The sequence below is a fragment of the Electrona antarctica genome (assembly GCF_951216825.1).
Source record: "Electrona antarctica genome assembly, chromosome: 20".
NCBI classification, from domain to species: domain Eukaryota; kingdom Metazoa; phylum Chordata; class Actinopteri; order Myctophiformes; family Myctophidae; genus Electrona; species Electrona antarctica.
In genome coordinates, this window is record NC_136801.1 from 11,821,768 (window position 1) to 11,837,820 (window position 16,053).

Genomic DNA, 16,053 nt, shown 5'->3' on the forward strand with positions numbered 1-16,053 from the left:
GCAGACACATACGCAGCAGGCAGCCCCACCCCACACACATACCTTACATCCAGCCATAGCATAATACGAGTAGGAATAGCGAGGGTTCAATCAGGGGGGGGGGGAGAAAGAAAGAAGAAAGAAAGAAAGAAAGAAAGAATGAAAGAAAGAAAGAAAAGACCATGCCCGGGGCTGATTGCACAACAGTGTTGTTAGGTGTTTGTGGCGTCTGTTTTTAACCTTGGGTGACGACGTGGTCATTAGCGTTTCTTTCAAAACACAGAAAATCCATAAAACACAGTTAAAAATATTCAGCTCACAGCACGCACAGCATTCAATTTCTGAGTACTCGGCTTGTTATATTTGTGAACTCGTCCCATGAAGCATCATTTTTGAGTGGTGTAAACCACTCCTACGACTGGCTTTGTTAGTTTACGTGTCTGTCTGTCTGTCTGTCTGTCTGTTCGTACCAAAAAATGAGCATGGTTGCAACGGTCACCCAGTTCACCCGGGTGTGATTTCATTACGTCAGATATGACGTCAGATCAGAGCTGATCAGGCTATATAAGACCTTACACCACTCAGTTCACACGGGTGTGATTTTTCTCATACATCTATCTACCAGCACCTTTAGCTTTAGATTCAGACTTGTAGATTGTGCACCGGTATCACACATTGAAAACAACCCAACTACAAGCTTACAAACATTGTGAATCATCAGGTATTTCTCATTCTCATGGCCATTCACACTCTCTGTCCATCCCCCCTCTCACCTATTGTCTCTTGTATATTTTCTGCTCTGTCTCTCTCTCTCTCTTTCACTCTGACCCTCTCCCACCCTCCGTTGTCTCATCCTCTCTCTCTCTCTCTCTGAACCCCTTCCTCTTGAGACCACAGTGGTTGCTATCGCGGCAGTCGTGCAGAAACCCTGCATGTCCAAAATTGTTACTTTTCAGAAAATGTTCCGGTGGATGATCCAATGTAGTTATTATTTAGTCACAGGCTTTTGTTAATACTTTACATTGGTTCAACATTAAAAAGCCAGATTTAACCACTTTTAATTTCATTTGAAAAAAATGACAAAAATAGCAGAGCTATACGGTAAAGCTCAAAACCCATCACTAGTTCAGATGTTTTTGCTACTGTTTATGTGACACTATTATTCATTTACGGAACGAAAAACAAAAGGCATGCAAAAAAGTTAAAATATGGAGATACGAGATTTCTGTGCCGACAGCAACGATATATGGAGCCCAATTAGTATTCCTCTCTGCAGGGCCAAGACGTCATGGCAGCCCGGGCCGCCGTGACGTCACCGGGGTCAGAGGTCAGGGGACCGATAGAGGGCCAGGTTTCTGTATTTGGACTTATCATTACTCAGCTGTCACCTGATCCCTTGATGATGTCACTTCCTCCTCGTGTCATTAGTAGAGGAGGAGGGACTGCGGCCAAATAGCACGTATGCGTGGCACACCGTTCTGGCACGCATTTATGGATACTGCGCACGCACGCACGCACGCACGCACGCACGCACGCACGCACGCACGCACGCACACACACAGTAGGGGCCCGGGGGAGAGTTATGTGTACAGTCAAGCTATACTGTTCATACATGCAATGCTCAATAAAAGAGATTCAATCAAGGCAGTAGAGGGGCTTGACACTAATCATCTTAGTACAATAACGCTGTAGTAATAAATCACCATCTCTCCATACATGCATGGATATATTATACAGTATACATGCTTTGTATGCTCATACTGTATGTCTGTGGTAAAAGGAAGTGCACCTTAAACAAAGACATACTACTGTTGGGCTAAGATGTCCCTCTGAGCTGTCGTTATTAGTCATCTCTGAAAGGCAAATAGTTACACACACACCCACGCATGCGCATGCGGCACGCACACACGACCGCACACACAGTGTCTTACAAGACGCACCTTGGGTGCCACAGGGGACCACATGTGTGTGGCCCCACAAGTCTGAATGTTACGTTTGTAACCATGGTCCACGGTCCACGATCTGCCGTCCACGATCAGTCCGCCCATACTAGGAAATGTTAATATATCTCCCTATGGAGACACAAAGAGTCTCCTTTGTGTCACCATAGGGAAATCAAAGGCGACAAAAACTAAAATATAATCCATGAATTCAAGTCTCCATGCATGGGGTGAGTAAACGATACAAATTTGTAATTTGGGGGGTGAACTATCCCTTTAAGTTTATATGTTTTCCCTTCCTAGAAATGTAATGGAGTCAAAAGTACAATTTGTCACTCTGAAATGTAGTGGAGTGAAAGTCAGAAAGTATCCAAAATTACTCAAGTAAAGTATAGATACTCAAGAAATGCACAAAGTAAATTTATCTTTTGATATCTACATAACAAAACATGTTATCAACTCAGTTTATTTTTCCCAAGAATCCATACATTCTAAAGTTTATTTTGATATATTCCGTGTTCATATAGGTCCAACAGAGAATTTTCAAAAAATAATAATGAAATGAATGGCAGTCAATGGCTGGCATTGTCAATGGCAGGCTTGTGAATGGGGGCCGGCAATCATAGAGTTAATTACTATCCAACACTGCTTATGCATCTTTAAAGGATAGACAGCTGCTTACCAATAACATTTCTTTGATTGCTTCCCTTTCAGCGGGAGCCATTCCCCATCTTCACTTTGAGACAATCAATAAATAGCTGATGAATTGCACACATAATTGGATATGACTGAAGCAAAAACATATTTCTAAATTGGGCGAGCAATAAATAAATGACTGTTGTAATCTGTTTTATGAACGAAATTAATTTACTGTCATACCTGATTAGGCATCTTGCCCTGGATAGCGTCTCTTTAATGTTCCAACAAAGACTGTATAACCAACAATATCTATACCTTTGAGGAGATTTCTGCCATTTATTTCTGCTATTGACTTCTTCTGTACTAGATCTGTGGTTGGTCGATGCTTCAATATTTTGTTTAGTTTTTCATCCCAAGCATGGATTTATTTTAAGAATCAGTGTGCATGGAATCTGCTTCACAAAACGTAAGGCAAGCATCTTGCAGATGCCTCCACCTCCTGAAGAGATAGATAGATAGATAGATAGATAGATAGATAGATAGATAGATAGATAGATAGATAGATAGATAGATAGATAGATAGATAGATAGATAGATAGATAGATAGATAGATAGATAGATCGGTGGCACAGTCGGTAGTGCTGTCGCCTCACAGCTAGAAGGTCCTGGGTTCGATTCCCGCTGGGGACGTTGTGGGCGCTGGGGGCGTGTTCCCTCCTCCGTGTCATCAGTGCCCATACCTGCCTGGCGAAAGGACCTTTCTGTGTGGAGTTTGCATGTTCTCCCCGTGTCCCCTAGGGTAGGTACCCTCACAAAAAACATGCAGTAATCCTGGTCTCTAAACTACCTGGCCAGCCAGGGCACCTGATAGAGGGGAAAGGAACTGGTTGGATTAACGTGTTCCTTCCACGCGCTATGTCCGCCCGGGGAAATCCCCCCGTCAGGTGAAAAGAAGCAGCTTGGACTCCTCATGCATAGAAGGAGGCATGAGATAGATAGATAGATAGATAGATAGATAGATAGATAGATAGATAGATAGATAGATAGATAGATAGATAGATAGATAGATAGATAGATAGATAGATAGATAGATCGATCGAGCACTCCTTGTGGACTGGGCTTTAGATATAGGCCTGCATGTGTTTTAGACCCTATTTGAATCAATATGCTGTTGGTGCAGAAATCTCCATGATTTTACTTTTTGTTCAGTATTTTTCTAGATTAGAAAGACTTTTCTATCTTTAGCTGTTCACAGTTCATCATAGCAGGCAGTGTAGCAGTGACTGCTGCTGAATTATCTATCGTCTTGTCTTCTATTACTCCTTAAGGCCTATTCATACTTCAGTTTTAGGTGAAAAGGTGCATGGTGGTTAGTAAAACAGAGAGATGTGTTTGGGTGGTGAGTCACTTACCACCGCGGCATGATATCATGTTGTAGTTTTGGGTGGTCACCTTATCACCTAAAACTGGAATAGCCTATGAATAGGCCTTTAGGTAATGCAGCATGGTGGTGTTGGTTGAACAATCAACTGAAAAATGTGTCCTGTTTACAGAGACCTTGTTGATTGTTAGGTTTCCTGTGATGGTACAAATCAAGTGGAAACATCATTAATGTCATACCTGAAGAAGGCAACTTGTTGCCGAAACATTGGAAAAATAAAGATTTTGATGGCATCGTGACTACGAGCTGTGCGGCCTCTCTCCTTTTTCAGTCATACCGGCAGGATGTCAAATAATATTGCAAATGAAATTTCACCCATAAATCCAAAAATACAACTACGAGATTCTGATAAAAGGAATTGCTCCTACTATGTCTTGTTTTTACTTCTTTGATACAATTTAATTCTGATGAATAATGCTGAAAAAAAGAAAAGATGAACAACAAACAACCATTCTTGACAGAATCACTTACCATTTCTGTGTATACTGCATAATGAACGTTACTGCTAAGCTCCAATTAGCACGAGAGGCAAATTAGAAACATTTCAACTACAGGACAACATCTGTCGCAAGCCCTAAATCATCCAATTAAGCCTGTTCCAAGTGTTTGCAGACATGTGGAGGAGAATGCACAGGGGTGTCATCCTGGGCACATCCTAATATGCTGTTGCACTGTGGGAAATGGCCTATTGGTGTATTTGTCCGAAGAAGACCTCACCGAAAGCCCCCGTGGCCCTGGCAGGGATTCACGGAAGGGCTGTTTTTGAGATACAGTAGATGAGAGAATACTTACCGTTGCCAGCAGTTTGAGCAACACTGTCAAATTGCTTGTGGTAATAGCCAAATTTTAGCGCCAAGGAGAGACACATTTTTGTTTCTTGGCAATAGCATCTATAGCCCCAAGCAGCACAGGCAATTGGGATAATTCATGGCTCTTGTTACGTCTCTATAACGGAAATAAATCTGTTTAGAAAAGTATAATGCGGTGGTGTTGCATAACTCTCTCTCCTTGTTAACCACATGAACCCTAGCGGCCCTACTCTGGGCATTTTTATAATAGGAGAAAAAAGGCAAATATTCCGCGAAAATAGCCAATCTTACCAGGGACGAATTTGCAACGCACTGTGCTGGATGTTTTATTAATAAGGCTTTGAATTCGCTTGAATAGTATTTTTCATTCATTCGTAGAGTAGAACTTTTATTGATCCTGCAGGGATAATGCGGTTGGCATGGCTGCAGTCACCACAGCATGGCTGCAGTCACCACAGCAATGAAACACAGGACAAATACAGATAGAAAAGATACAGCTAGAAGTAAAAGTAAAATAAAAATAGAGGGTTCAAGGTTCAAGGTTGGCTTTATTGTCCCTTGCGGGAAATTGGTTTGCAGCCAGATAATAGATTAGGTAAACTACAGAATTGGTTTGCAGCCAGATAATAGATTAGGTAAACTACAGAATTGGTTTGCAGCCAGATAATAGATTAGGTAAACTACAGAATTGGTTTGCAGCCAGATAATAGATTAGGTAAACTACAGAATTGGTTTGCAGCCAGATAATAGATTAGGTAAACTACAGAATTGGTTTGCAGCCAGATAATAGATTAGGTAAACTACAGAATTGGTTTTCAGCCAGATAATAGATTAGGTAAACTACAGAATTGGTTTGCAGCCAGATAATAGATTAGGTAAACTACAGAATTGGTTTGCAGCCAGATAATAGATTAGGTAAACTACAGAATTGTTTTGCAGACAGATAATAGATTAGGTAAACTACAGAATTGGTTTGCAGCCAGATAATAGATTAGGTAAACTACAGAATTGGTTTGCAGCCAGATAATAGATTAGGTAAACTACAGAATTCTTGGTCTGCCCACTGCACTTGCACTGTCTGGGATACTCCAGATATCCCAGACAGTCCAAGTGTTCTTTCAGTGTGTGCTGGGCCCGGATTAATAACAATGGAACTTAGTTAAGCTCCAGGGCCCACAGCTTGCAGGGCCATGGATCGGTGGTCACACTGGTTAGACTGGCATATTTGCCGATACCGATATGACCCGATATGACCAAAAAGGGCCGATACCGATACTTTTCCGATACCGATACAGTATCGGGACATCACTATATCTCTATGGGAGCAGCAGCGATAGTCTGGCGGTGCGCTGAACGCACACACGTTCATTCGCTGGGCGCAAAAAGTGTCGCTCTTGATTGTGTTACGCACACGTGTGCATGGGGCATTTTGATTTGGTGTAGCTCCAGCCTCCACGGCCCTCGGAGGGGTTGATTCGGCACTGTGCCAGACCAGTGGTTCTCAAAGTGGGGTCTGGGGAATCCCAGGGGTCCTTGAGGGAGTTCCAGGGAGTCCCCAGCTAAATGATGGATAGTTAGGAACCAAATGGACCCTTATGGGTCTGTAACTTTGAGAGAGTACAAATGTGTACATTTGTAGATGTGTTGGGTGTCAGGTCCCATGGTCTTCAGAAAAGAGAGGACTGACTTTGCCTTGGTTCAAAAGTTTACCGGTGAGGTTAATTTTAGTCGTCACTGTTTTTCATAGCCACCTTGTTGTTGATTTTTGTTGTTCTTTCTTCTGGTTGCTTGTGCATTGTGCAGTTAGTATTTCAGGGATCCCGATGGGACTTTCCCAAAGAACTTTCTCAGTCCACTTCCTCCTGGGTGCTTCTGTGTTCATTTCTACTAACAGCAGTACAGTATGGCAGTATGTGGTGCTGACACGTTCTGCTGTTAGAGACAACAGCACAATCTGTCTTGAGAGATTAGGGTGCCACAGCTGGTTGTCGCTGGCATTGATCTCTCTCTCTATTTCTCTCTCTCTCTCTCTCTCTCTCTCTCTCTCTCTCTCTTTCCCAATACAGACACCTCCTGGTTTGATCCCTGCTTTGTTTGTTGCACTCCCAGGCCCAGCACACGCACGCACGCACGCACGCACGCACGCACGCACGCACGCACGCACGCACGCACGCACGCACTATAACTTACTGTATAATATTTATTTATCAATAATATTTAAATTGTTTTGAGAAAAACTGCTGCTATTTGTCCAAAAAGTGACTGCAAAAGATAGCTGCTATTTGTTTCAAAAAGCTTTATACCATGTATATATAACATGTATAACGACGAAATGTGACATAGCTATGTTTACACCCCCTCCAATTGTATACTTTCCCGATTTTCTACTGTTTTTATTATATTTCGACACTTGCTTTGGCAATGTGAACATATGTTTTCTCGTGCCAATAAAGCTCCTTTGAATTGAATTGTATAAGATAAATATACAGTAATTATATCGTTCGCCATTGTATTTAATTGTTTCATAGTTGGTGTTAACTCTGCCAGTCTACATTGTAGAGTCATTGTCTTGTGTAGCATCTACAATGACTGACTGTGGAACAAGACTGATATACACACAAGGGCTGATTGGATTACAAATGAGATAACAGCAAATTGAGACAGAACCTATAGAACCTTGCTGGGTGACTGTACCATCACCTGTCTTGTGGAATTGAATTTTACGTAGGCTGAGTAATAATGGTTCAAATACTTGCTCAAAAGGTCTATTATTGACAAACTGTTTCAAAAGCTATTAAGATAACAAGACCCAGTGAGCATGGCTTAATTGTTCTCCTGACCTTGCTCTGTGCAGCGTTTAACGGCATGTTTTGCTCTCTTCTCCTTCTACTTTTTATTTATTTAAAGAAAATTATGACTCGCTCATTACCGCTCCATTCAATTCAGGGTTGTTAATAGTGTCAAATGAGATTTGTTTCTCCATTGCCAGAACTAATTGGTGGAGGCTCTCTCTCCGTCAGTAATTTACTCTCAGCCAGTGCTACTACTTAGCTTCATGGTGAATGATTGCCTGTGTCTGGCTCACCAGGGTTACAAACAGCATGCATGGCTGGAGAGATTCAGCATCAGAGGACAATATGATACACAGAGGACAGGGTTCTTACTCAGCTCTATTGACTATACTTAACACACATTTGTGTCTTTTCTTGTCGTTATGCCAATTAATTCCTTCCCACACACACATTTCTCTGTTGTCACTGCTGTTGTATCCTAATGACTCACCTGCCAATGGGTGAGGAGCCTCTGCTGGGAGGACGTACAGTAGGGCCTTCGTGCTACTCCCACCCCAACGCTCCCTGCTGACAGGTGCCGCCCCAGCCTGTAGGAAAGCAGTGACAAATATTAAATATCACACTCCCCGGCTTCCCTCCCCTGAACAAGGGACAATTGTGTTTGCATATAGCCTCCCGACAAAGAAGGATCATGCACCACGGTGGGGCCAAACCCACGACCTCCGTGGTGGTGGGCAGGGACCACCCGAGCGCCCAAAAACATTTTTGTTTTTGACACAAAATGGTTAGGTATGAATAAAAATTGGCACTATAGTATGCAATTTCAAGAGTAATATACATGTACCGTTATGTATTTGCTAGCTGGTGCTCTTCCAGTATAGGAACTGGCCTAAAGTGGAGCCCTTTTGTAATGCTGAATATTTTAAGTGCAGCTTGTGTGGGAGGAAGGTGCTCAATGGACTTGGTACCATTTATGACCAACATCAGCCGTCCTTAGCTATACGGGAAGCAGGAGTGCACAGCTTGGGAGGCAACTCTGGATCCTATGGAAAACCTGGTCGCACTCCTCCCCAGTGATGGAAAAACTCACAATTTCTACTTAAAAGTAAAAGTATCAATACTGCAATATATAAATACTCTGTTACATGTAAAAGTCCGGAATTCAAAATGTACTTCATTATGCAGAATGTCACGTTTCCAGTTTTCAAATCGTTTGAAAATAGAAGATCTACATAACAAGCTCACAATGTGTCACATTGTAGAATGTAGAAGATTGTCTATTTTCAAATGACCGAAATGTATACAGGCTGAAGTGGGTATGTTTTGTAATATCAAAATCTACAAAGTAAGAAGGTCCTGGGTTCGACTCCCGCTGGGGACGCTGTGGGCACTGGGGGCGTGTTCCCTCCTCTGCGTCATCGGTGCCCATACCCGAGGTGGGGTTGGCGAAAGGGCCTTTCTGTGTGGAGTTTGCATGTTCTCCCCGTGTCCCCTATAGGGTAGGCGCCCTCACAAAAACATGCAGTAATCCTGGTCTTTAAAACTACCTCCCCCTGGCCAGCCGGGGCGCGTGATGGAGGGGAACTGGTCGGAATAACGTGTTCCTTCCACGCACTACGTCCGGCCAGGGAAATCTCCCCCTGTCAGGTGAAAAGAAGCAGCTTGGACTCCTCATGCATAGAAGGAGGCATGAGGTCAGTCCGCTGCCCCCCCAGGTTGGCAGAGGAAGTGTAGCGCCCAGGATTACATTAGATAATAAAAAGAAAATAAATCTACAAAGTAACTAGTAACTAATGTTTTCAACGTAATGTTGTAGAGTAAAAGTATAATATTGCGTTGAGGTAAAAGTATTGGAAATCCTCAAGTGAAGTACAAATACCTCAAGATTGTACTTAAGTACAGTACTTAAGTAAATGTACTTACTTTCCACCACTGCTCCTCACCTTGAAGCCTGAAAAGATCAACCCTGACTGATATCCCTGTACAGACTAGAGCATATGGTCGTCTCGTCTTCATGTACAGCAAGAGACCCCTTGGGGTGATGATGTGCACCATAGACAAATAAAGTAGATGAAAAAACCAGACAGCATGCTGTTCTCAAATGGTACCAATAAGTCCCCTTGAGAACCTTCCTCCCACCCGAGCTGCACTGATTCAGCAAGTCAAAAGGACACCGCTGCAGGCCAATTCTAATAATAAACATCTCATATTATAAACACCGCTTACCATTACAGTAGAATTTCAAATCTATGCTGATGATCATATGTTGCACATATTGTACTTGCAACCGTACTAATACGAATTATACGGTTCTACTCTTCTATTGTTTCAATAAAATGATGTACATCACCAGTCTGATCACATCACCAATACAATTACAACACCAGTTTGATCTCAACTCTACACTCAATCTGGGATAATGTAGTTAAATTACATTTTGGATATATTGGCCATATTGGTAATAAGCAAGTGCTCTGCGTAGATTCAATCATGCCATTCATAGCAGAGAGAAAGAGCTTTCCAACATTATATATTTTTTGAGGGGCGCTAGCCCCTCCTATGCAGTTTTAATGTCTGTTTTTAGTTAAACAAACATTAAAAACGCCATTGACAATGAAGGGAAATGTACGTCATCTTGTCCCTAACACAAACATTAAATGCCATTGACAATAAAGAGAAGTTAATGTTTGTTTTGTCCATTTTTGTTTTACATCACCATTACACCATTACATAACTACCAACTAAGTTTCCAAAACTGTAATGATTGAATTCATATTGTACAGCATGAAAGGGGCGATGACACAGGACAGGAAGTCAACTGTGGCACCTAACATTGGCAAACACTTGTTAAATTGATGGCCTTGAGCTGGCACAGACTGAAGAACTCACTGTCCACTATAAGTGACCTGATTATTCATGCTTTAGCTAGAAATATGATTTGAATGAAAGTGTCATAAATGATTTAGCGATAAAAAAATGCTCATGTCCGTATGACATAGTTTCTGCTCTGTGGGAAGTTATTTGGCATTGTCTCCATGAAAGAGATTCACCTCTGCTACGACCTTGCTTGCTGCTACAGCTCAGCAGGCTGACAGAGGATGAGCAGATGAATTAGAAGAGACGGTGTGAAAGATTAACACACCAATAATGGGTTTGTGTTAAGAAAGAACAGAATATTATTTTATGATACAGTATAACCTGCCTAATACTGAGCAGAGAATATAATTGAAACTTCTGTATTAATTTGAGAAAGATGGGGAGATGGTTTGCCATTTTTGTTTTTTTCAGTGAAGCCCTGATTGACTCCGGTCACCCATATGGGATTAAGTGGTTAATATACAAAGACAAATGACTACATGTATCTATTCTGTTTAGGTTAGGATAAATGTATGTGTGTATATTAATATTATTACTTATTCAAACAGGAAGCTTTGTTGAGGGAAATTACAGAAACCTGGGAGTTTTTTACACTGCATTTCCAGTTCCTCTCCTGTTTATGTCGTAATAGCGTGGTGTATGCATCAATTGCATCATACACAATGAAATAGCTACAGAATACAGATTGTTAACATTCATACTCCACGGACTACTGGTCTGGCACAAAATCTAAGCCTTTGTATTCACTGTCAAATGCTTGCTGAGACCACAGTTCATTAGGCCTACTCCCTTCAGTACGCATACTGCATGCTTGAGCGGTTATTAATAAATTATAATCTGAAGTGAATGTGCTAATAATAAAGGCGTCAACCGTCAAGTAATGCTACCATATTCTTCCCAATGATAATGTACTGATTATTGTCTGAATTCAGAAATGTAGGCTAATCAAATGCAATATTCTGCAGATTCTTTTTTCTGTACTTTACTTGAACAGACGGAGTACCTGTCCAAAGCGCCCGTGTCCGTTAATCTTGTTTTCATGGGGCAACAAGTCTGTTTGCGTGATCAATGAGTGGAGTAGGCCCACCCACAGTGAGGCCTTCATATCACTGATGGATCAGGGACTTCTTCAGGTGGACGGGCCAGTGAGTTGTCCTAATCTATACATACAGGAGAGGGGAGAGAGAGAGGAGGGGGAGAGAGAGAGAGAGAGAGAGAGAGAGAGAGAGAGAGAGAGAGAGAGAGAGAGAGAGAGAGAGAGAGAGGAGAGAGAGGAGAGGGAGAGAGAGAGGGAGAGAGAGAGAGAGAGAGAGAGAGAGAGGGAAGGAGGGGGAGAGAGAGAGAGAGAGAGAGAGAGAGAGAGAGAGAAGGAGGGGGAGAGAGAGAGAGAGAGAGAAGGAAGGAGAGAGAGAAGGAGGGGGAGAGAAGGGTGATGATCATGACCAGGCACGTGCACACATAGACATCAAAGGGGGCTTGAGCCCCTGCCCATTTACCCATCTGTAAAAGTACCCACTCCTCTCCAGAACCTGCATGAATTCATGAAATAAACATAAATGCGCTGCAATGTGCTTTCTAGATATGCCAAAGGTGCCCTTTCAGAAATTTCAGCTCCTCCCCAGTGTTCATTTGAATAATATTCTAAACTTGTTTTAGGCATCTGAAATGTATAGTTTTAGACGGCTAAATATAAGATTTTAGTTGACAAAATCAACTGTAGATTTTGTCGACTAAAATCTTATATTTAGCTGACAAAAAAGTATTTTGGCTGGCCTTGATAATGGCTGATTTTACACTTGGTTGCATGCTGAAAATAGCAGATTGGCTATTTTCAGAGCGCAACACATGAGTGCAACCAAACATAAAATGACTTGTCTTATAACTCTACTCTACTGGATCTCTTCTACACAAGTCCCTCCTTAGCATGTTAGTCTAGTTTTTATTTGTTGACGAAATTGCCAATATATTTAGTCTTAGTTTTAGTCATCATAGCTTAGTTTTTTCGGCAGCGAAAAAAGGTAGGTTTTTCGTCATAGTTCTACTGTGACATTCTCTGCACGTCCCTGGTGGTCATGACAGTGTGAGAGGAGTAGAGGTAATTTGCTCATGCTTATTCATTACCTTCATTAAAGTTTGAGGAGCAGACCCAGGCTCGCTGTCTGATTTATATACCGTCATTCATTCATTCCAATGAATGTTGGCCGTGGCTTCACCAATACAGTTTGGAGTGGATTTCCATTTAATACGGCACTCTACACCAGTTGTTCTCAAACCTTTTCATGTCAAGGACCCCCAAATGAATATGTATTTGGCTGTGGACCGTTTTTTGAACAACATTTAAAATATGGATTAAAATGATTGTGATATATATTAAGAAATGTTGCTGTTGTCCCCGGACTCCACTTTGAGAACCAACGCTTTAGACCTCACTACATGCCGACTATTAGGCTATATTATTTCATTTCCTGGGGATATTTACTCGTGTGACCAATAACAATGCTTGGGAAACAGTGCTGTACCGTACCACATTCTCTCTGCGCCATTCTCCGGTGGGGACCCGACCCAGTGACTAATAACGTCATCCATACAGTAGAATCGGTACCCATGGAGGCTTTTATTTTCGATCGCACAGTATTTGCCCCTCATGCATAACTTATAGACACTCAGTCTTCACATTTGTGTGCATAATCATTCCACTTTGACACCATGTGCAGACCAGGGGAATGTGTCGAATGACAGAAAGAAAGAAAGAAAGAAAGAAAGAAAGAAAGAAAGAAAGAAAGAAAGAAAGAAAGAAAGAACCAAACAAACAGACATTGGCACACACACACACACACACACACACACACACACACACACACACACACACACACACACACACACACACACACACACACACACACACACACACACACACTCCTTCTATAAGCAAAGGAGTTAAGAGGACATAAACCTTCAAAAGTCACACATAATCTGCTTTGGTTTCAAACCAGCTTAGGTTTCATTGGGGTATCTAATTTAGAAAATCAGTGAAAGAGTGCTTGCATAGAATGCACTAGAGATGCATCAATGTTAGGTGCATTAGTATTACAGTATGTCTGTTGAATGCTAACGGCCTTGAGGCAAGGAAACGAGATGGGAAGGGGCAGCTTGATAGTATTATGGTGTCTGCTCGTCGAGGAGACGAAGACCCTGCAGTGAGGGCCACAGGAGGCTAATTGGTCCTTGGCATTTACCACATTGTCAGTGGAGGTGAATGAACACATTTCTCTGTGTGCCCTCACTCCCAGGTAAGGACTCAAGGACAGAGTACAGCGTGAGAAGGATGGTTATGGTTTCCACAAAGCTTTCAAATTCTTGCTTATATAACCATTATTCCCGAGAGAGAAAATCAATTGGCAGCAACTTAAAAGCCAGTCAAAGAAATAGCTAAATTGACAAACATTGGAATTTTTTTTTACACATGCTTAAAGTCGATACTGTGTAACATCATAATGTTACACAGTATGACTTTAAACTAATATTGCCATTGTAGCTCAGCTGTCAGTCTGCTGAATGCTTTCAATCAGCCACTCTATTCTATACACACCAATCACACCTCATTCCCTAAACAAGGTGGTCGTTTAAATACGCCCCCCTTCTACACTGGATCAATTTCTGCCACATGCTGCTTCTGCTAGCAAGGTTTGCTTCCACCACCCCAACTTCAACCTTATAGTTCAGAGTCAAGCTTAGATTACTCAAACCTTTATACTGAATAGAACTCGCCAGTTTACCAAGTCGCCACGGCGAAGATTCTTCATCAATGTCTTCATCGTTATGCTAACATGCTGTCTTCATCAGTGTAGTATGTCAAACTCACAGATGTTATAGTTAATTTCCAAAGTGATCAAATTATTTTGTGCAATTAAATGGTCAGCTAGATGATGATAAAAGAAGGTGAAGTAAAACTAAATTGCGGTGAGTTGGTAAACTGCAGTTCGCCGGATACCTTTATACTGATCTGTTAAACTGAATTTCATGTGTGCAATGTGCATGGCTCTAAAGTAAATTGAAATTCAATGTTTGAATGACTCCAGGTTAATCTGATTAAATGTCTGGCTATGGGCCCACACTTGTATCTGTAACTGTGGGGGGTTTGCAAAGCATTCCCTGATTTTGACTAGCATGGTACTTAGCAAAACATTGGGAACATCATAAGAGCTAGCCTGGCTTGGCCATACTAATATACACAGAGGGCATTTTTTATGCCCTCTGCCAAATGACAAAGCTTCTAGGAACGTCTTTGAATACAGATTGAGGCCCCTAGATGTGTCACAGAGACTACATTGTTCTACCCATTGCTGGCTGTCTGAAAAAAGAAAAAAAGGTCATTAAAATGTTGACATTATTGCTTATAGCAGCTTTAAAGCTAAAAGGGAATACTTCATAGCTTTTAGATCTGCTATTTTCAGAATGCAACCAAGCATAAAATTACTTTAGATTAGAAGTTATTTTAGTTCTACTGGATCTCTTCTCCAATAGTCCCTCCCTGACATTATTTCGTCAGTGAAAAGAGGTAGTGGATGGACATTTTTCGTCATAGTTTTAGTCGCCTGCAATCAGGGATATGACCAGCAGTCCACACACACACACACACACACACACACACACACACACACACACACACACACACACACACACACACACACACACACACACACACACACACACACACACACACACACACACACACACACACACACACACACACACACACACACACACACACGCTCCCCCTCATTGTGCATCCTAGCCAGAAAGGGAGCCAGCCATGCCTTGTTTTCTCCATCTCCCTGCTGCCTTCAGGGACGGTAAGACCCAGGTGGTGTTGTTTTCCAGTGACTGGAATGAACCCCCTCTTCAGATACAGCACAATATCTCCTGGATTCACAGTTTTCTCGTAACCTCTCTGGAGGGTTTGTCTAAGCCAGTGGTTCTCAACCTGTGGGTCGGGACCCCCAGGGGGATCACATTAACAGAGATTCCAACCATTTCTCCAAGGCCTGGTAGTACTTTCCACCAGTGGTGGGAAGTAACTAAGTATATTTACTTAAAAGGAACCCTGGCTAATATGACAAATATGCCTTAAAACATAATACTTGCTCTCTATAACTAAAGTTAAAAATTAAAAACACTTTCAATATTTTATTTCTTTCATAAATAGAGAATCTTTCACTCAATAGGAACTGCTCCTGTCGCAAGTAGATGATGTCATATATGTGTGGTCCAGCCCTATGGAATATATGGAATGCACATGCTAATAAAAAGTATTTAAAATATTGCTTTGATGCTCATATTAGTCCTTAGGAAGCATAAAGTTGTTTTTTATTAGCATATGCACTCCCTACATTCCATAGGGCTAGACCACATGGACATACTGTATGACATCAACAACTTGCGACAGGAGCAGCTCCTATTGAGTGAAAGATTCTCTATTTATGAAAAAGATTTAAGGTGTTTTTATTTTAGTTGTAGAGGGAAAGTATAATGTTTTAAGGCATATTTGTCTTATTAGCCAGGGATCTTTTTAAGTA

General features: G+C 41.7%; 1 protein-coding gene across 1 annotated transcript in view; it reads right to left on the bottom strand.

Moving 5' to 3' along the window:
• Positions 1 to 8,094: 8,094 nt before the first annotated feature.
• mettl4 (methyltransferase 4, N6-adenosine) overlaps positions 8,095 to 16,053 on the bottom strand; it is a 98,522-nt gene continuing 90,563 nt past the window's right edge. The window contains exon 9 of the mRNA XM_079489599.1: positions 8,095 to 8,187. Within this exon, the coding sequence (XP_079345725.1) occupies positions 8,144 to 8,187 (44 nt within the window). The 3' untranslated portion in view covers positions 8,095 to 8,143. The remainder of the gene's footprint in view (positions 8,188 to 16,053) is intronic.